Here is a 22,434-nt window from a genome sequence, read left to right on the forward strand (position 1 = left end):
GAATGTTTGGTTATTTGGGGGTTAAAACTCTTTTTTCCTCCCAGCCCTCAGGTTCTGATTAGCTGATGTTGTTGTTTACAGGGAACATCTGGACCAGATCCCACCACAGTGTATGTTGATATGAGGGCACTGAGGCATGACAGGTTGGAACCACCTTTTTCTTTTTCTCTAATGCACACAATTAACTGAGTTTCTAGCAAGAAAGCTGCTTACAGCACACCCCACGGACCCTGGAAACCATTGCAATAATAAATTGTTTGTGTTGCCTCCTACCAGCCAGCAGACACAGACATTATATTGGTTAATTAATTTTACCTCTGGTAAAACTGAGGCATCTACCATCACTACGGCAATGACTAACAAGATTCCTTGCCTTTGTTGCCACCAGGATTTCATGACACTTTGTTCAGGTGGTGCAGCCTAGCCAGTCCCCACAGACTGGAGTCCTGTTGGGCCTTTTGGCTTCACAGAGTGTTTCTCCTGGCTTGGCAGGTGATCCTGGTGGCTTTGCTGCAGGTCTTATGCTGCAGGACTGTGAGGGGATGGATTATTTGCTACAGCCACTGTGAGCAACCACATTCTGTAATTGTGGGTACTTTTCAGTTCCATCTTGAGTGTTAGATATGTATACAAGGAGTGAGAAATAAAATGTATCACTTAGTGGTTGGAGGCAAGCTTGAGATTTCAGGTGTCATTTTAAAAAATACCTATGCACATATCTTTTAGTTTTTCAACACTCTGGTCATGAGTGCCTTTACAGAACTGTAACAAACCAAGAAGTTTTCTATGAACTCTGGAAAAGGTGAATATTTAATTAACAGGCCTGGTTCCCTTAAAAAGTCATTATCCAAATAGGGACCTTCTTTGTTCTTTTTCTTTCATCCTTCTTAAAAGCTTAACAGAGAATTTGTCCCCCAGCTTTGGTTCTATCAAAGTGCAAAGGGCACTGGAGGCCCAAATTACCCACTGGGTAGTTAGGTCAGACAGACATGTAGGTATTTTCTTGTTGCACATGGAGTTTGTCAGGTAGAAAAAAGGAGCTGCAAGATGTCTGACTCTTTATTTCTTTATTCCTTTTGCACACGATGATTCAAATAATAACACTTAGGTTTGATCTGTCCTTTGGGACACTACTGTCTGCATAACCCAGCCACAAAAATTCAGTGTTCCTGGCCCAGCAAGTGCAGTAGTGTAGAGACAGAGTCCATGCTCATAATCAACCCAGAAAAGAAAAAAGGCCTTTTCTATAGAAAGTGAATGTAACATTCACAGTCAGTAAAAATTATAAATAATTAAAAAAATATGTTCAGAGAGAGGAATTAAGATTTACTGTTCATGAAAGTTGCATAAACCATGAGTATACTATTTCCCTGCTTTAGCACGTCATTGAGAAGTAGGCATCATTAACAAGATCAGGCCTTGCAGTGTGTAAATTTATATTTAGTGACTGGTTCTACAGAACATGAAAGATGGTCTTTAGAGCTGGTTCTCATATTGTGGTAATGTAGATTTTAATTTGATGGTTTAAAGCTGTGCCTCATTTACCCAATCCTGAGGAATTTGGAATTAGATTAGTGGGTCATAAATTTAGGGAGAAAACAACTCTATTTGACAGAGAGTTCCTTACACTTGCTGTTTCTAACCATTTTAGTGGAACTGAATGTCCCTATTACTTAGCAGTATCTGACAGATCCCTGTAAATATCTGTGAGACCACAGAGTAGGAACCCACAGAGTCTGTGCAGGCCAGCCAGTCCCCCAACAATATGAACATTTTACACTGTACACTTAATGTGAGAAAATGTTTTTCATCATTTGTATTTTAGAAGATATTTTTCAGGGTCTGACAGAGACTGAACATATGGTTTTATTCTTGGCATGATAAGACTCTCTAGTTGCTTCAAAAAACAGCTGTAGTTCATCTCTTTGAGACTATTCAAATCCTGTTCACATCCATAATAATTAATAATCAGTTTCAATACAAGTATTTCAAGCTCATCTGGTAATTATGTGCTTGTTCACTTTACAGCTTATGAAAATGTCATTTTCTTGTAGGTGTTTAGATCAGAATACCTGTGCTAGGTACAATCTGTGTGGAGATCTAGGGGTGGTTTTTTGACCTAACTAGATGTTTCTTTCCTCCCAGCTCCCCCTGGATTTGGATGATTTGCTTCTTAGGTCAGGGTGGAGGTTTTCAAACACCTTTTTGTGTGTGTCCCTGTGTGGTTTTGAGCCAACAGCTTAGGTTTAGCTGCTGGGACTGTGGCCATAGCACTGGGGGTTCAGGAAACTTGTGCCAAGGGGTGCAACCACTTGGTCAGTGACTGGCATCAGTTCTGACACTGGAAAAAGGTTTGACTGCCTGGCTGTGAGCTTTTAGTGCAGTTCTGGGTGCTCCAGTTTGTCAAGCAGCATCTCACATGGGGCCACATTGTGTTTGTTAGTCCTAAGGAGTGTCCCAGGCACTCTGAGCTGTCTCAAATGGCATTAGACCCCTGCTTTTGGAATCTGAATAGCACACAAAGCAAGAATATACAGCTCTGGCTTGCTGTTGGTGGCAGGGTATCAGTATCATTGTACTCAAAATTTTACTGATTTTCTGCAAATCAGGGTGTGCTCAGGATGGCCTGAGGAAAGGGCGAGCAGAGACAGGCAAGTCCCACAGAGGCTTTTAATAAAGCACAGAAGCCTCCTGAGTTATCTGCCAGGTGGGTGGTGTGCCCCAGCAGTGCAGAGCAGTGCAGCTTGCAGAGACCACAGAGGTTAGCTCAGGCCCAAAGGATGTAGGTGGATTCATGCTTCCAGCACATCCCAGAGGCTCCTGGCTGCTGCCTCCCTGTGCAGCTCAGGGCAGGAGCACCTGCTCAGCTCATTGCTGCATTTCTCTGCTTCTGGGAAAGCCATTTTGTTCCCCCTCCCCCACAAAAAGGGGAAATAAATTGAATAAATATATACATATTCTTGTCCTGCTTCTAGAGGCCTGGTTGTCAGACTGTTCCATCACACTTTAGACCAGCCATGCTCTCCTCAGAAAGCTTTTCAGGTGCTTGAGCACAAGGTGCCTAAATATGCTAAAAGCTGAGAAGTGCTTGGAAGATAAAAAAGGGAGAGAGTGAGACAGAGAGAGCCTTTTCTCATCATGCCAAAACACCATGCACTTGAAAGATGGTGGCTTTTGCAACATTTGCATCCTTTTGTACCAGTAAAGATGTAAATTTGAAGCCCAAGCATCCCTTCTATCTGGATTGTTCTAAAACAATATGTACACGCACTTATAAAATGTCTAGCAAAAAAACACATTTCTGATATTAAAATAAAAATTTCACAGCTTCTTCATCCTTAACAGCAGCTTAGTTTTTTGCAGAAAAGCTATTTCTTGGCAAAACAAGCCAATTCATCAAACTGAGAATAAACCAAATCAAATCTTTCCCATCAACAGGGCAAAAATATTTTCAAGTGTTCTGCAGCAGGTCAGGTTGTATTCTCAGATGTTTCAGTACATTTGTAAACATCCTAAACCATACCTTTTTCGACTCATTCAAAGCTGTTTTCAAATGTTACTGTTTTAAGCTGATAATACATATTTTGAAATTACCTTAAATTTGAAACTAGCAGGTATGATTTAGAAATAAAATTACATTAAAAATATTGAAATATTTTGACTGCTTTGAATTGTTTCTCAAAATTTTAACATAGGAATTTCTTTTCCTGGGTATCTGTACCTTTCATAGTCTAAATGTTTTATAGAGAATTTCCTCAGGAATTTTAAACATTGAGCTGAAGGATCCATCTGGTGACAGCTGAGGGAGATCATTGATCTTCTCCTAAAGTTGAAACTTCATGTAAATCCTGTAAAGATAAACATCCGCTTGCATTCTAATATTCTTTTCTATATCAAAACCTTATCCATTAAAAAAAAAAAAAAAAGAAAACCTCTGTTCTGCCCTAAGCAGAGCAAGGAAAGATCTACTTCGATGTTGAAGTTTATTTTTAAAAGGATAAGAAAAGTAAAAGGAAACATATTCATTGCAATCTGTCTACCCCCAAAAGCAGATAAAAATGTCACCAGTCTTCTTGTTCAGTAGCAGATAGTGACAACTTAGGAGCTTTGATGTAGTGGGGGCTTGGACTTCCAGGGGGAGAGAGCCACTAACCAAGTCACAGATGCATTGGTGAAGGTTTAGATACCATTTTGCATGCATTTGTCATAGACAGCTCCCCCTTGACTACAAATTGTGTTTAAACTGTTTATTGAACTGCATTGACATTTTATATCAAACTGGGCAAGAATGAAGACTTTCAGACAGTGCTGGTAAACTGTTTTCTGTTTTATTTGATGTCATATCTGGTTTCATACATGCAGACATCCTTTCCCATCATATCCTGTCTTCAAACTTCAGTATTCCCTTTGGGAAAATAATAGGTGCACTAAATGATCTTTTAAATTATTCAGTTTCATCTAGTTAAGTCTGTAGAGTAATAAAGATGGAAAAATTAATTTATTAAACTCTTTTGTGGTTTACTAGAGCTCCTTTTGGGCCACATGTAATGGTGAGCTGCTGGGATAGACAGACATGGTGAGGCAGCTGGCACCAAAGAGGGACTCAAATCCAGATGTGAGATATTCCCAAACAGACCAAAAACACAAAGAGGCATTTGGGTTCAAGTTATTAGGTTTTTTTTTGTCTGACTATTGTTCAATTTGTGGCTGGTGATACCCACAGTATTTCAGTGAAATGCTCCCACTCCATCATTAGAACAATTATTCTAACCTGATTACCCTCTTTATTAAACTTGCAGTCTGTGGAGCTGTACAGCATAGGTGTCTTTTCCCATGTGGCCACTGACATCCTCTCGGACTGATGCAAATTAATGTGGCTCTTAAAAAAATTACCTTGTATACACCTAGTCTGTCATTAGCAGACTCGATTTCTTAGGTCATTTGTGTGTTGTACTCACAATAATAAGCAAGTCTTACTTTTTGGTTTGGATTCCAAGAGCATTCAGAGTTCTCTCAACTTCCTTCAGACTTGCTCAGACATTGTCTCCCTGACAAAGGTGTTTTCAGAATGGAAATTCTGAATCTCATTCCTCAAGAAAAGAAGGGAACACTTGTAGCATTTCAAAGAAATGAGAAAATAATTACTTAGGATTTATTTTTATAGATTGCTTATACACTGAGCCCAGTCTCAAATCCAGGCTCTGTCAAAAGGAATCAGAAAAGGCTTTGGCCTCATTTTAAAATGTTCCAGCATTTCAGACTTCATGCAGGAGCAGAAAAATAGCCTTTTATTATGGCTGTCAATTGTTTATCCTTCTCTGCATTTTACTGAAACTTTCATGTTATATATACATTGTTTGGGGTAATACCAAACAGCAAAACCAGAGGACTTTTTCCCTTATTCTCAAACACTTCTCGATCTACCTTGAAAAAGGTTTTTATTGAAGGGTTACCACACAAAAGAACTCCTTAGCTGAGTTTTTAGCTGAGCTGTAGCCCCAGCAGTGCTCTGTAGCACAGTCAGGGTGTGGAGGGGCACCATTTAATATTCACACAGGAGGGAGAACACACAGGGGGAGGTGTGTCAGGAGATTTGCTAATAGCAAGTGACACTGAAATAGTTACCTTTTGTGCAAATTTAATTGATTAATCCTATTTGCAAGCCATTGGCCAATGGTAGCAAAAGAGAAGCTTTGAGGATTACTCCCTTGGTGCTGGGGGGAGCAGGGCTTTTCCAGCTCCTGCAATGGGTTACAGCCTACAGAGCCCAGTCACAGGCTAGAGAAAATCCAAGTCCTCAGCTGTTCACTGTGTGGGGTCCAAAGGGGTGGTGAAAATCCACCACCAGCCCTGTGACACCCAGCCAGCATTTCCCTTGCAGTGAGGTTCTGTAGGCAGAGGGCATGGGATGTTTTGAGGGGTAAAGTTCCACGTACCTGGTGGACTGTTCAAAACAGACCTCCCATGTCATTGTCCTCACAGTGCTTTAGACACAATAAGCTCATTTTGCCAATGGAATTGTCAAGTGCTGCCTCCAGCAGTGCCATTCCTGTCACCCTGAGCTTCAGGGAAATTCTCATATGGGTGGCTCCAACTCCAAGTTCCACACATCACCCATAATTTTTTGTAATTGTCTGTTGCTTTAGCTCTTTGGAATTTTTTTTCTATTATCAGAAAACAGAAACAGGGTTTTTTTCATGAAAGTGAAAAGATTTACACCCCTCTGAAGTCAGTAGAAGTAACTCAGCTGAGAGAAGGGCCTGAGGTCTTTAAAATAAAACCTGAGTTCCTCAAAGATTTACAAAAAGAAATGATGCATTTTGGTTTTGAGGAGTCTTTGTAGAACCACCTGGCTTTTAAGCATTTTGACTATTAGCTTTCAGAATCTTATTTGTGAGTGTAAGCTGTTTGTCATGGTACTGGCAAAACCCTCCTTCTTCATGTTTTTCCTCAGGAGAAGATACAGCCTTGGCCTTTTAGCAGTATCGTGCTTTCTTTCTTCCATGCAAACACTGCTTTCTCAGAAATCCCCTTGGTGTTGTTTCTGATCTATGGGAAACAAATCTCCCATACAGAAAAGTTAATTTGGGCTGATAAGCATCATGTGAACACTTTCAGTTCTGGCTCTGAGAACTCCCAGTCTGTCTGGAGAGGAGGAAAGATTCTCTCTTGCTGTTCTGATTGCATCAGGAGAACGTTTAATCTCTGTACACTGAACAGGCAGTGATTAGGAATAAAGCTGATGGCCTGGGAAACTGAAGAGGAGCAAATATTATTGAGAAATTGTACTGCTGACCCATGAGGATCCAGAGTTATAACCAAATTTGTAAATGTACCTTTTAAAGAGCTTTGAAAGTTGCCTCCTGTTTCAGGCATAGCACAACTTCTGTGCAGGGCAAAAGAAAGGGAGGAATGTCCAAGAACTAAGGGGGGGTGAGAGCCCTACAAAGTAATTTTTGTGCTTTCTAAGGCAAGATTACTTGTCAGTGAAGTATTTCCTCCCTTGATGCAAGCCCATTTCTTCCTTGATAAAATCATCTTCAAGAGAAAAGCTTATCATGGTTTTAGTGGAACAGGACAATAAGCGTTGGCTGCAAATATGGTGTTTGAGAGAGGATGTGGTTTGGCATAGTTTAACTAAAAATCAAGGAATTTTAGATGGCTTAGGGGAAAGAGAATACTGTCCTGTGTATCAACTAAGACAAAGACAAAGGGAAAACAAAAAGCTGTAGCGTTCTAGGTGGGTGTACTGCAGTTGTACAGTTATTGTGTTACTGTTTGCAAGTAGCATTTGCATGTCATTCTTCCAGTATAAGTAAAAGAACTAGATGGAAAATGGTTCCATTTTTGTTTTTACAAAGCAGTTTTGAGTGTAACTACAATTTCACTGAAATTATAAAATTTCAGTAAAATTATTGGGGATTTCACTGCTTATTAAAATACACCAACATATTTATTCCTGAAGAGTGTCTGACACTTTAAAAAAAAAGGATTTCCCATTTCCAAGTGTACTGAGTTTCTCTGGTGTTACAGGTCCTTCTCTTTCAATTATGATTCTCATGGAAGCTGGAAATAGATAAAACAAGCTGGCTGTTCAGATTCCTGAGGAAGATTTATTAAAATGTCTCCCTTTTTTTGTTACCTAAAGGCCATACTTCTTTCTTTCTCTCTCCCAGACTTTGCCATGAGACTAGCTGTACAGTTACAGGAATGTCGTAATGAAATGGAATTTTGATTCTTCAATTTTTTATGCAAGATATATTATGTATTTGATTTTTACAGATAACATATTCTGAACCAATTTGCTTTCCTTCATTTTGGCATATACTCTTAATGGAATGCTAAACACTGATTCTTAAAAGTGCCAAGTGATCAGCATAGGGTACATTTGCTGTTTCAGCAGTGGAGGAAATGGTGCTGCTTTTCCACACTGCTGCCTTAGGGGGCATTTCACAAGTCATCTGCTTTGGAAGGGGAAATAATGAATATATGTAAGATTTGGAATGAGGCTTTATAGCTTCTGCAGCTTTTGCCACAGACTGTGCCGTGCTACAAGAGCTGGAGCTTCCTACGTGCTCTCCATCCCCCTTTCTGTTCCCCTCTTCTCTTGCCAGCCTTTGCAGGAGGACAGGGCCTTTGCCGTGCCACACACTCAGTTTTTTGGGACAAATAATTCAGCACAGGGTACTGTGCTGCCAGTTACCCCTGGGAAATGGGCTCTGTCACCCTTGGGACCCACTCCAGCTTGCCAGCCTCAGGCACTCATTTGGCTCCTGTTGTCAGTGAAATCTTTGAAGGAAAACTGATGGAATGGTTTGACTTGGGAAGGAGAGCTCTGAATAGTAAAAACATCCTTTATGCAACACTAATTTGGTTAGAGATGTAATTCCCTCTTAAATGGCTCCTTTCAATGGATCTTCATATGTTGCTTCAAGCCTAACTTGTCCTCTTTAGTATGGCATATAATGGAAGTGTCTGTGAGCAGAAGATGAACTTGCATAAGCAAAGAGTCTCAAGAAGCTCAGCCACAGTTCCCAGAGAGTCTCCTGTGACAGGACAGTCCCTTTTCAGTGCCTGCAGGTGTACAAGGTCCTGCTGCTCATGGCACTGCTGACCCTTCCTTCTGAGTGCTCATCTGCAGTTTTCATTGAACTGAGAAAATAGCTTCATGTGTTGGTGTTCCATGCACAGGAAATGTCCTTGGTTGTTGTTAAGGAGAACTTTGTGCAGATTCTTTCCCAAAAATGCAGGTTGAGTCAGCTAATAGTGGGAAATTTGGAGGTTATAGCAAGAGAAGGGGACAGGTTAAAGAAAATTACTTGATTTCAGAAAATCTACCTTTGATTACATTGTGGGAATGTAGAATGTGAATATTTTATTAGCAATATTAAAATAATTTCCATCATTTGTTAACAACAAATAAGCTAATTCCATTAGCTCAGGATGTTTTTAGATCCCAAGTTCATTGTAATTAATTTTTTCTGTATGTGAAGTCTCTTTAGAGATTAGGACTAGGAAGACAAAGGGTTACAAAATAGAAAAAGCATATTGCATTAAACAGAATTGTCAGATCTCAACTGTGATTATGAAAAGTGCTGAAAAACAATTAGTAATAAACACCATGTCCTGAGAGGTTTGTAGTCTGAGTAAAGAGATAACATCTGTGAGCAGCTTTATGCCTGATTTTGCTGAGCTGAACCTGAAGCACAGAGAAAGGTGATGAGCCCCTGATGGTGCTCAAGGTGTAAGGTGGGAGACCAAATTCTCCAGAGTCCTGGTCCAGTGCATTCTCTTGAAATAGCTGTATACTGTGCTTTAAACAATATGCAAAGTTAATTTAAATAAATTTAATGTGTGATGGCAGCTGAACGTTTTACAGTACTTCAAAGCTGAAAGCAAACATAACCATCACTTACCTTTTTACATATTCCCATAATATTTTATGATAAAATTGCTATTGATTATTTAATCTGTGAAGCTTTGAGTGTTCCCTTCCTGAACCAGAGTTCCTACCCCATTTTGATTTGTTTGCAGCTTTCTGAACGGTCTTAAATCATTGTGTAACTTTTTCTGCTTCTTTGTCCAGCCATCTGAAGGATTGGAAGCTCTTAGCTTTTGACCTCAGGGAATTTGGCACATGAAGTGTAATTTAGGTTTATAGTGAAGGATTCCTTTACATTAAAGGAAATTATTTAGTGCTAATTCTTGTTCATTATCAAATTAACAGGATTAAAATATGTCCTAAGCATACAGAAAGTTTAAGTGTCGTTCATTCGGTTGGTTAAAGTTTGCCTAAATCCCAAAGCCCTTTTTCAGTCTCAGTTGTATTTATCCATTATTTGTATATATCATGTGATAAGAGAAAATCTGCTCTGAGGAAACCAGGAGGATGCAGGGAAATGTCTTCATTATCTACAGGTTTCCCTTCAGCCTGTGTTCAGCTGTGAAATTTTCCTACTTTTCTGATTTGCTATTTGAACCTGCCTGTCATTTTGGAAGTCAGAGCTTATGTTCTTTAATCCATATTTCCATTTTTTTGGTAGAATGAGCTCATTGACTTGTTAATTCTGGAATTGTTTACGTAGAAACATTTTATTATTTGAGCAAAGAGAAAAATGCACAGACAGTCTTGAGTGTCAAAGAGCCCTGACCCAGTCCAGGATCCCACTGTTACCTACAGTGCCCATCCTTCTTCTAACTACAGAAAATGAGAAGAGGCTGCACCAGCCCTTTCCCACCTTTCCCAAGCACCATCTGAGACTGGACATTGATGCATATCTGAAAGGTGGTGTTGATGGCAGTAGTTCTTTATGATTTGAGTCAGAACTGGGAAGTCTCTGTGCTCTGGATGTAGCCACATAAAAGTTCTCTGACATTAAATGCCTTGCAATTTGGTTTTGGATACAGTTTCTAATGAGTTAGGTAGTTGGCCCTTTTTTCACTGTGCTGAATTCAGAAGAGTCAGTTTGGGCAGATCCTTTTCATCTTAAGGAAAAAGAGTTTTCAAAGTGGTCAAAACACATTAAATTTTTAATTTTTGATTATGATGTGGTTTAAAGCATTTTCAGTATGAAGAGGTAATTTATTTAATTTCAAAACAAAACAAAATGCCCTGAAATATTAACCATAAATAACCTCTTTTTCTGACCTGCCACATTTAGTTGGTTTTTTTTTTTTTTTTTTTTAGATTTTTAGATTCCATTTACAACTTCAGTACATATTTAACTTCTTTGTTCCAGGTTAATACAGAAAAAGATTCAAAAAATAAATATCTTGCAGGATAAGAAAATATCCACTTTTCCCCCAGAAGCTTAACTTTTAATGTAAGATGATGGTCAGTAGGTAAACTTAAGAAACAGGGCTGGAATGAAACCAGAGACCACTGGCTGCTGCTTTCAGCCACAGAGACTGTGGGCAAGGAGGGGGCTTAAACACATTGGGTTATATGTTCATCACATCCTGTTTGGTTTCCTCCAGGCCTTGTTGCTGAAGGTTTTCAAGAGTGGCAGCATCCAAGAACAGATGCTGAAAGAAATCAGTGCAAAATAGCTGGTGTGAAAGAGACCAAAGAGTTGGGCTTCCAAGCTGGCATGCCTGTGAAGTGACATGGTTTGAGAGCTGCTCCAGACAGGAGGAGGGATTGGTGGGAGAGGCAGGGAAAGCAGAGCTGGAGATGATGTGAGTGCCCGAGCCTGGTTGACAGAAGATGCTGGCACACAGGCAAGGAGGAAGAGGGCAATTACCATGGCTCAGCTTGAGGCGATGGCTGTAAAGGAAAGACAAAAGTTCAAGATGTGGGGTTTGGCCAAGTGGCAGGGTAAAAGGCAGTCTCTTCAGCTGAGTTATAGTGAAAGAGAATGGGGGCACTGGGGTAAAGCTCCTTTGAGTTGGATGTGGAGAGGTAGAAATAATAAGAGGAAGCTGAACTAGTTCATGCCAAACATTGCAGAGTGAAAAAGGTTCCTGGATTTGAAATAAATGCAGCTGAGAAATAAGCCCTGAAAGGAAGTGGAAGAAGCCCCATCATTTGAAATACTCTAACAGAAGTAGGCAAAGCACTCAAAAGTGCACTGCAGGGAGCAGCCTTTTTTTGGCAGGCAGCAAGACTTGGATGACCTCATAGCTTCTTTCCATCTCTATTAGAATCACAGAATCCAAACTCTTTCTCTGAGCAGCAGCACAGCCAGCTCTGAAGGATTGCCCAGTTTTGGCACTGTAGTCCTGCTTAGTACCAGTCTGCATGTGCCAGCCCCTGCAGATTCCCAAGGCAAGAGTTGATAGCTCTGCTGACAAACTCTCTGATTAGTGTGGAGCACTGGCAAGCTGTGCCATGTATTTTGGAGAGTTTTCATCACCAAATGAACCAAATCTAAAATGGAGCATAAACAAAATTTTCAGTTTCAGAAAGACATTGTTGCTGCATTTTGATACCCCTTTGCTGCACAGTGATTGCAGTGCCTGGTTAGTTATAACCAGCCAGTTCTGAAGTCAGATTTCAGTCCTACTTTTCTATAGTCAGTGTTTGATTTAAAGAAGATGAAGTATGTTCAATACATTAAATTGTAACAAAAAAAGAAGCTGGCACATACTGGGGGTGTAGCTGCATTCACCATTAAATCCCAGGAACCAGACTTTGAAAGTTTTCTCAACTCTACAGCTCCAGTGAGAGAATTTTTTAAGCAAATCTTCTTAGGAACCAGTGGAAAAAAAGTTGTGAAAAATATACTCTTCTATAAGACTATTCCGTGTAAATATTACAGTTTCATTGGTATCATTCCTGGTTATAGCTTTGCAACAGTGAAACAATACTTAAACACCCTCTGTCACTCTCCCTCCAGTCAGATATTTTAGTGGGGGAGAAACCCTGTGTCTGCCCTGCATTGTGTGGCTCATTTATGTTTTCCCTCTCAGCTTGGCTGCAAACCACCAGAAGGTGCAAAAGTAGCTTTCACACCCAAGGGCAGCATGTTTTCTCCCATCCACTTGATTTTCAGGCTCTTTGCCCAGTCTGGCTCTGCTGCCATGCTCTCCTCTGCCCTTCCCAGCAAGACTCGGCGGCAGAAGAAAGCAGCAGGAAGGCTCTGGGCTCACTTTGTGAGAGATTGTTTTCATTCCCAACAAAGAACTCTGGAGCACTGCTGAGAAACAGGACTTGCCCTTCCTGGACCTGCGCTGCCTGGGAGCGGGTTGTGATTATTTGTGAATTTGGAGAGGGATTGCTGCCGTTGTCCTGGGGAGGCTGCAAGGAGCCGTGTGCTTCTGTGCCAGCATCGCCTGGGTAATTCAGAGGTGCTGGTTTTAAGGGTCTGATGGGCCCTGTGCTCTGCATTTTTAGTTTGCCTACCAGAGCAGCCTTGATAGTGATGCTGTTTGCTCAAGAGAGAAGCAAAGAAGTTTTCAATTGTGTCTGCATTTTTCAGTGGAAAAAGGGAAATCTCTTGAGGAAGAGTGGGAACAATTGAATTATTTTATGCTGAGGCACAATAAAACTAATTTTAAAAATTATTGCCTAATGACCATAATTTATTCACAGTATCTAGTCACAGTAGAGTTAATTAGACTATTAAACACTTAAAAATTCGGAATGTGCATGAGAGTCATTAACATCAGAATCCCATACTGATATTTTTAATTTTTTTTTAATATCTTCAAAAATATTTTTTATTATTTTTGGATTTGTTAGAGGTTTAACAGTGTGTTCCCCAATGAAGTCTGAGGTTAGCAGAAACTTTTTAAAAAGGGATCCAGGGTTTTGGGTGCTAAGAGTGCCCTCACAGAAAACCTCCAGGAAATGCTGTTTCTGTGTTCAGTGCAGTGCCATGAAAACTCGGTAGGGATATGAGGTGGGAAGTTCAGAGTGGGAGAGGTTTAGCAGAGCTGGAAGGTGAGAAATTGCGCCTTCTGTGGATCACCATGTGCCAAAAAATCAGGCAAGGTTAAATGAAACAGGTGGAGAAGAGAACTAGAAGAATACTCCAGTGATAATAAGAACACAATGGGAAGCACAGGTGCTGAAAGCCAAGAGGGGATTGTCAGATTTATCACTGTTGATTCATTTCCAGTAGTCATGCCATTGACCATCGAATCTGTTGCTTTATTATTTGTGATTTTTGCTAGGCCTGTAGTTCAGCAACACTTCATGGAGGCATGTCTTAAGGACAGGAATGAAGCACAGGCCACCAGTATCTCTGGGCAGCTGGACACTTCTGACACACACTTTTCCTGCCCCTGAGGATTTTTCTACTGTTATCCAAATAGAATTGTCTTTAAACCTATCTTAAATTTCATAAAGTGCTTCCTGACCTTTAGAGTGTTAAGTGACCACCATCAGTCCTAACAGTGCTTGTGGCTGAGGTTTTCTAAATTGTCTTTTTTTCAAGATTTTCTCAATTTCACAAATGCTTATAAATAATAGGTAAAATAAGTCTGTTAAAGGAGGTACCAAGTGGGTGAGATGATGACTATTTCTTCCAGGAGTAGCTACCTGTCTGCAAATACCTACTGAAAGATTGGAGATATCAGTTGTTTGGAAGAACTGAGTTGAAGGCATTCTCTATTTCTAGACTGATATGGATTTTACAGAACAAAGATATATATACAAAGGCAGAAATATATAGGCATTAGTAGCAACTGGTTTTTGCAATATTTGATTTCATTTCAACATATACAGAGTTATTTTTAAAACCCTTGCCAAATACTCCTAAATAGTTATGATTTCACTGCCATTTGTGTGGTTGTGTGCCATTTGGTTGCCATTTGCTGCCCCAAGTGTGGCTGATGTAGATGAACCCTTTTTAGAGCAGCATTAATTTAGCCTTGCACACACACATTCTAGAGAGGCTCCCATGACCTGGCTTTCTGCTGCCCTGTGTCTGTGTCCCTGGATGGACAAACGGATGCTGTATCTTCACTGCTTTTGCCATCATCCAGTGGTGGCTGTGCTGCTTTTCAGCTCAGCAGGAAATGTCAAAAACACAGACATGTTACACATGTAACACAGCAGTGTGAACAAGGGCAGTATAACATCAATGTAACACACAGAGGAGGAAATTAGGGCTTTAGGCTTGTTCTGGGAGTCTAGTGGCAGTTGAATGAGTGTTGAAAAGTGATTCCTGTTACACACCTTGTAGGTCAGGCTGCAGCTGCCCAGCTGTGCCTGCTCCTGGCAGTACCCCTTGTAGGGCACTTTATATCCTTTTCCTCTCAACACAACTTGGGAAAAGGTCTGAAATTCCTGAGTGTTTGGGTTGTATCTTTCTGTTAGTGAGAGGAGCTGTTCACACTGATGTGCAATATCTCAGGGCTTAGCCCTGCCCCATTCATCAAGGTTGAGAAACTTCCCAGAACTGCAGATAAAACACTATTCACTATTCCTCCCTTGACCTCAACAGTCTCACCTTTTATAGAAGACTCTTGGAGCAAAGAAATAGGGGAAAGAAGAAAAAAAAAGAGAGGGAAAGATCTTTATCCATCTCCTTTCTGCTTAGGGTCTGAACTTGCCAAAGCTTTGTTCTCCAAAGGGACCTCTAGCTGAGGTCTCTCCTTGTCTCAGCCCTCCTTTCCCAAACTGAGCACTGTGATGCTCTGTCTATAAAAAGACCTCAAAACAGTCTGAAAAAGATCTATTGTGACTGCTCCTAACAGACTCAGTTTTATGCTCAGCTTAATGGGATCCAGGTCTCCACCCATCTGCTCCTGTCTGTTTTCTTGTCTTCTGATATTTCATCTTTACCTTTTACATGGTTGGCTTTTGGGGGGAGAAAAGAGGTAAGAACAGCTCTTCAGACACAAGTGCAGATTGAGCTTGGTTAAGTGGATTATGGATGTTGTTCAAAAGTGGGAAGTTTAAGTTTTCCATGGTTGTTAGAACTTTTAAGTTACTTAGGATACAGGAATAACTAGATGCTACCAAATTTTATTTGCCCTGTACTGGCTGAGATCATCAGCTGTTTTAGAACTTGTGAGTTCTTTCATTCTAACCTGCTGAGTACTTTTCTAAGGTTAAATGAGAAATTTCCTTCCAGACCGTGATACCACTGAAGGAGAGATGACATTCCAGTTCACTTAGTGGGGAAATAAATTATCTAAAAAAGGAAGAGAGGACCAGAAAGTCAGACTCTGAGAATGGATCTGATCTCAGCAGTAATAATATTTTTCATTAAATGATTTTTTAAAAATATTAAAATGTTTATCATCCACTGTCCATTGAAAATAATTAAAAGATTGCAAATGCAGATTTGAAGCTGAGGCCAGGTTATGAGTTATTTTGATATGATTTTGATTTTAGCTGTCAGCTACTTGTGGAATGTGGTTGCTCACTCAGCTCACATGCTTTTGTGTCTGTGCCCTGGCTTTTATGACGTTCTTGTGGGAAATCAATATTTTAGATCCTGCTTGTCATGAATAAATCTGTGCATGGAATTCCATTTACAAAAGTCTATCAGAAACAAATAGAAGGCACCAACTACATTTGAAGAACTTATTATTTAAGAAAAAGTTCACACACATCTTTTTTTCATTATTTTCCCTCCATAAGTTTTGACTAATATTACATATTGAGTCTGATTATGTTCCACATAACAGGATATAAGCTTCAACTCTTCCAAAAATAACATTAAACTCTGCAACCATTAACCATTCCTTTTAGAAATAAATGTTAATGAAAAGCAAATAAAGGCAACCATGTATTATACATATTATTTTACAGAGTTCGTTTAGTCGAAAGAGGATCTCCACATAGTTTGCCTCTCATGGAGTCTGGGAAAGTAAGTACTGAAAGAAGATTTAAGTGTAACTTTTATGGTCAATATTTTCAGTAAATATCCATTTCTGTTCACTTTTACATGAATGTAGTACTGGGGCAGGCGTTATTAGCTGTGCAGATTGATGTCCTTCCTTTACTCTCTTTACTCTTGGGGTTACAGCATGATGGCAGTAACTGATGCATTACTACTCTCTCAGAACCTGGGCATTGCTCTTTTATGCAGAAATCAATTCCTTCTTTTATGCAAAAAGAAGGTTTTTCATCCCCTACATGTCATTCTTGAGGCAGCTGACAAATGTGGCGCTGGTGCAGGCAGTGCCATCGACGTGGAACCCACGTGCAGTGAGAGCTGGTCTGAGATGACCAACGGTACTGATCACCTGCAGAGGGACTGTCCCTGCTGGAGCATGGCCCTGGGGACAGAGTGAGCACAAAGGGGCAGGCTCTGGTGCTCTGGCTGCTCATCTAAACCTTTCTGTCCAGAGTTTGCAGACATTCATGCTCAGAGGATGCTCCCTTTTCTATTCTAGGGCTCAACATCCACCTCTGTAGCTGCTGAATGTCCATTACATGAGGGCTTTGGCAGGTCATTATTCTGGGAGATTGCATGATGCCTCTGGCTTTCTCCTGGTCTTAGGCCAAAGGTTCCTTGGGGTTTTCCATTCCTATTATGTATTCTCATACAGACAGGGGCCATTTGGTCAGACTTTTGTTCTGCAGGTGAACATTTGATTTCTAAGGAGGTGTATTGATGGAACAGCATTCAAAAAGAGAAGCAGTTTTGTCATATTATCCTAGAATTTTATCATATCTATGAACCATTTTTTTGGTTTTTTGCACTATAAGTCTACTTTAACTTTTTAAGGATTTTTAAGGATTTCTTATAGTTTGTAATGAAGGTTCTTTGGGGACAAAGCATCAGCATACAATTGCATAAGGTGGTAGCTGCTTTCTTACTGCCTCATGTTTTCTTTCAATAGATCCTTCCAGGAGTACGTATCATTATTGCTAATCCAGAAACAAAGGGACCCTTAGGAGATTCTCATCTTGGTGAGGTGAGTCATGAGAACCTGAACTTTGTGTGCTCTAAACTAAATTCCAGAGACAAAGCTATTGTTGTGCATGCTAATGATTTCCTATGATACACCTTATCAAATGCCCAGTTAAGAAAATAGTGAATTCTACTGATCATTATAAAGGGTGGATTGTGATATTTGTGTCATTATTAAAATTGTTAGTAAGTTGTTTCTAAGTAGTAATATCTCAAGTTTAAAAAATGAAAAAAAATCTGATTTTCCTCACTGTATTTTATACTTGGTGCGTCGCTAATTCTGATGGAAGCTTACGTGAAAAGTAAGTTTATAGATTAGTCTAATTTCAGCTAGATGGTTTTCTCGTGCTGTTCTCCATAATCGTTGTGCTTCACTGCACTGAAGTACTCTCATTAGCTGAGTTTAGCAAGACTATATGTTTTTCAAATTTATTTTTTGTTTATAGAGTAAGAAAAAAAATTATGTTATTTTCAAGCAGTTAAAAATCTAGTTAACAAAATGAAGAACATGCTTGATCATAATTAAAACTATAGTCTAATTTGTGAGTTTCTGTAAGAGTTCATTAATTTGAAATTGTAAAAACTTCCATGATGCTCCGAGTTTGATGGAATGAATCCTTCTCCATAGGTGAAGGTCCCTGGCCTCACCCTTTAAAAATAATCTGTGTCTCTGATGTTCATGGAGGATGCTCTGCTGGGGTAAATACACTGAACCAGGAGTGAGGGACGTGGCATGGCTCAGAGCTGCCTTGCAACTTCAGCAAAAGTAGATTGGGTTCTCTGTGCTAGAATTGGGTCAGTTTTGGGTTCAGAAACAGTGTTAAAAGACATTTTTAGTATTATCTAGCTATGACTAAAAATATTTGCATCAAGAATTTTCAGTAATGCTTCATTCTCAAAAACTACATTAATTAATACCAGTATAATTGCTTTTAACTTAGATATGGGTTCACAGCACTCACAATGCCAGTGGGTATTTTACCATCTATGGAGATGAATCTTTGCAATCAGATCATTTTAACTCAAGACTCAGCTTTGGAGACACACAAACTATTTGGGCAAGAACTGGTTATCTGGGGTTCCTGAGAAGAACAGAACTCACAGATGCAAATGGAGGTAAGAGGTTTCTCATCATCTAGGTCTATGCAAATAATTTGAATTATTTGGAGGGCGACACTGCCCCTCTGGCCCTGTGGTACCTAACATGCTCCATCTGTGAAGCCTGTAAAACTGCAAAGAAACCCTTAATTAAAATAATCAGAAAATAAATAAGAGGGCAAGATTTCCTTACTGAAATAGTTGCTTTTCCTTTTCTGTACCTCATGTACTATAAATCCCCTCCACCAGTGACCTTTTGGCACTTTTAATACACCCAGTGCTTCAGCTGGAAAAATATGAATTACAGCTGAAACTGCCATCATTTGCTCTGGCAGTTGTATCCCCAGGAATGCATTTGTGAAGGTGAAAAAATCCTGGTGAGAGTCTGAGCCCTGTCCCTACTGTGACCACCAGCTTTGTTAAAAACCTAATCACAGGATCTGTCCATTCCCCAGATTTTCCTGTCTTTACCCCAGAGTGCTGTGTACTGAAATGTAACACAAGCAGTAGCCTGCAAGAGAAGCTATAGGGTGGTTGGTTTTCTGTCAGGAAGGTACAGGAGTCCCTTACTTGTTTTAATGATGTTCCTTGTCTCTTGTGCACATGTAAGTGAACCAGTGCTGCCAGGCACACAGTGTCTGTGCTTGGGAAAATGCTATTTTTCTGTGATTTTGAGGAGCACAGTGCCACGAGTGGCTGAGCTGGCCAGGGGAGGCTGTTGGCCAGGTAGGGTTTCCAGCAGTGCTGTGAACACCTCCAGGAGTGATCCCAGGGCCAGCAGAACAGCTGCCATTCAGCCAAGAAAGAATTCATCAAATCTGAAAACATTTTAGTAATCCCTGTGGATTAGGCCTGGTGCCATGACCTTATAATGGCACCTTCTGAAGAGATTTACTTTGGGTTGCACAGGCTTTTTTCATTTCATAATGATAGCCCAACCCTGAGAAAATTCAGGATTCTCTGAGGATATTGCAACTTAATCAGTCAAATAGCTTAGGTATTCTCCTAGCAAGTCTCCTAGCAAAGACTTGCTCCATTCTCCTACTTTTAGCTCCTAGTGCAGAAAGTTCTCAGCCCTTTATTAGGTAGACCTCATATTGTCATTACAATACCACTACACAACTACCCAAATCCTTGCAAAAATTGTCAATTATATCTGCTTTTAAGTCTGTTAGCAAATATTTTTTCATGACTAGCATGTAATTGTTTATTTTCAGCCTAATATCTTTTAAAAAGTGTAATTTCAGCCTCATTTATTTCTTGTAGGTAAAAAATATGGGCTATAAAAGTGTTAAGCTTAAGTTACCTGAATAAGCAATTTACAATCTAGCTATAGCATGGTTTTAGTTTATTGACAAACACCTTTGTAATAGATTAAAAGCATCTGTAGTGACCATCTCAAATCAATTGGAAGAACATCAGCCACACTGTCAGGATCAAATCTATTCTTTCCTTTTGAAAAAACAGAGAGAAACAAGGAACCTATTGTCTATTCAGAGTGCCTTAAACAAAAAGAATCTGTTCTGCATCCACCTGGAAGAAAATCAGGAATTCTGCCACTGTCTTTGGATAAAGATTTCTGCTTTTGTCTTTTTCAAATGGGAATAGTGTTTCTGCCTTCCTTTCTTGTGTTTTTTGCTCTGCATTGCATTTCCGTAATGGAAAATGCTCATTAGTCGGAAATCACTTCAGGGTTTCAGAAATTCGAGGATAACTTATGTTGTACTTATTTTACTTAATTCTTAATGTGAACATTTCTATAATTTAATGTACTGGAGAATAGAATCTTTCCCTTTATTTTTTTTTTTAATCCCTTTCCTCCAGAACGCCATGATGCACTTTATGTGGTGGGTGCATTAGACGAAGCCATGGAACTGCGAGGGATGCGGTACCACCCGATCGATATTGAAACCTCTGTCATTAGAGCACACAAGAGCATCACAGAATGGTAAGGGTTATATAACACCAGGGCCCTTATAAAAAGCTGAAATATCTATAATGTCTGGGGTTTTTCCTTGGATATTGCAATTGATCCAGGAAATGGCCTGGTGGGATGGTCACAGGATTTATAACCCAGCTGCAAATGTGTCCTTAGGATGAAACTCTGCACAAACAGATTTTATCAGAAAGGACTGATTTTGGATAAGTTTGTTCAGTGTATTTCTTTTTTCTTTTTTTTTTTTTTCTTTTTTTTAAGAGTAACCAAGCAAACATTTCAAATAAATGAACACACTAATAAATTTTATTAGTGAACACACTGTTATTTTTGAATTAGTTATTAATAAATGAAGCAGTGATCAAATCAAGGTCACAATGGAAATTGAAACAGTAAATCAATGAGTTAATAATAATGTTGTCTTAATCAATGTATCATCCTCAGATGTACACAGCAGGAAATCATTTATTGAGGCTGACATGAGCACAAATTGCTTTTCATTGTTCTTGCATCAGAAGACTCAGTCAGGTAGTTGTTTTGTTTTGCTACAGCCACAGCTCAGCTATTCACCTTTCAACCAAAATGAATCTGCTGCAATAGCCAGAGCAATTTAGTGCATTTTTCTTTTCAATCCTGGTTGCAGAGGTGTGGCCTGGAGCAGGAAGCTTAATAATGAATGAAGCACAGCAGCTGAACTGGTCTTTAGTATAAAAGACTTTGTTTTTTTCTTAAATATGAGTTAAAATGAATACAATTAGTTGCTTGGCTGACTGTAACTGAGGTTTTGCCTTATTGCCTTCTCCCTTGAGCATCATCACTGCTGGAATGGTCTTGTGCCAGACAGGCATTACACAGGGAACTGGGTTCTGTGCCTTCATACAGAATAGTATGAACCCTTCATGAATGTCATGAAATTCCCCTTGAAAATGTCAGATCAGCACCAGCAGTGGATGGAAAGTTTTCAGAGCAAGCTGTTTAAGGACTGCTCTATTATAAGATTGATAAATTGCTGTGTTCAGCAGTATCTGTTTGTCAGAGGTTTGTGTCCCCTCAGATTATGAGCTCACAGGCAGTGAATAAAGCAGCCATATCACACTGCAGAAATTGCAGGGTTTCAGTACCAAAAAATGCTTAAATTATGTTCCTGCTTTCAAGATTGCTGAGAGCACTTCCAGGATCCCTTTTGTTCCACAAACATGGCAATCCTGAGTGAAAAAGTGGCAACTGCAAAAGGGATGTGGGTAAGCTGGAATGACCAGAGGAAGACACCACTGAATTTCTGCAAGAAATACATGCAGATAATTCTCAGTACCTTAACTCTTTCCAGTAGCTGGGTGATAGTGTACAAGGCACAGGAGTGAGAATTCAGAAAACACTCTGTAATGTTGCTACCCTTTGGCCCAAGGCCAATATTTAAGGCCAGTATTTCAGGGATGTTTTTCCCTAAAAAAGAGAGATTGTTGATAAATTAGATGTGTCTCAGATGTGGTCCCTGCAGAAAAGGGACACACAGTTATTCAGAGTGACAATGTCTGGTTTGCTCATAGTTCCCAGCCTTTTCCTAAACCAATGCTCTGCCAGATAACCATTATGGAATTTTCATTCACAGTCCTCATCCTGACTGTCCTTGACTTCTGTCATGTAATTTTTTCAGCTTCTCTTAGAGACCATTCTTTTGTCTTTGTGAAAAACCTCTTGACAAAATAATGGCCAGCTAACTCTTTTTTAAAGTTTATTTATCATTTGTATATCCCTTTCTGCGGACAGGGGCATGAGCCCCTTTTCTTGTTTCAGTTACAATGGCCCAGTAAGGATTGAACTGCATCAATTGCTGCTGCACACAGAAGGTGCTGGGTTTGTCCAGCTGATAGATTGTAAAAACACCCTCAGAGAAACACAGCTCATTCTGTAACACTGGAGACCACTGAGGGACTCAGGGATTTGTTGAATGACATGTGATCCTGCTGGGCAGCTTCTGTCATTGAGGATCAGATCTGAAAGGTCATTTAAAATTATTCTTGTCTTTTAAGAAATTTTAGCGCAAAATCAACAACCTGTGACTCTGGACCTCCTGTGTCTTAAGAC

At 39.8% G+C, this 22,434-nt stretch overlaps 1 protein-coding gene across 5 annotated transcripts in view; it reads left to right on the plus strand.

Annotated features, from left to right (window-relative positions):
* Nucleotides 1-22,434, plus strand: part of DIP2C (disco interacting protein 2 homolog C) — a 310,628-nt gene that overhangs the window by 282,448 nt on the left and 5,746 nt on the right. For all 5 annotated transcript variants that reach the window (XM_041408487.1, XM_041408489.1, XM_041408488.1 and 2 more), the window contains 5 exons: nucleotides 82-143; nucleotides 16,208-16,265; nucleotides 17,245-17,319; nucleotides 18,257-18,431; nucleotides 20,238-20,361. In XM_041408487.1, the coding sequence (XP_041264421.1) occupies nucleotides 82-143; nucleotides 16,208-16,265; nucleotides 17,245-17,319; nucleotides 18,257-18,431; nucleotides 20,238-20,361 (494 nt within the window). The remainder of the gene's footprint in view (nucleotides 1-81; nucleotides 144-16,207; nucleotides 16,266-17,244; nucleotides 17,320-18,256; nucleotides 18,432-20,237; nucleotides 20,362-22,434) is intronic.

Source organism: Onychostruthus taczanowskii, unplaced genomic scaffold (genome assembly GCF_017590055.1).
Source record: "Onychostruthus taczanowskii isolate IOZ18803 unplaced genomic scaffold, ASM1759005v1 scaffold3, whole genome shotgun sequence".
NCBI lineage: Eukaryota > Metazoa > Chordata > Aves > Passeriformes > Passeridae > Onychostruthus > Onychostruthus taczanowskii.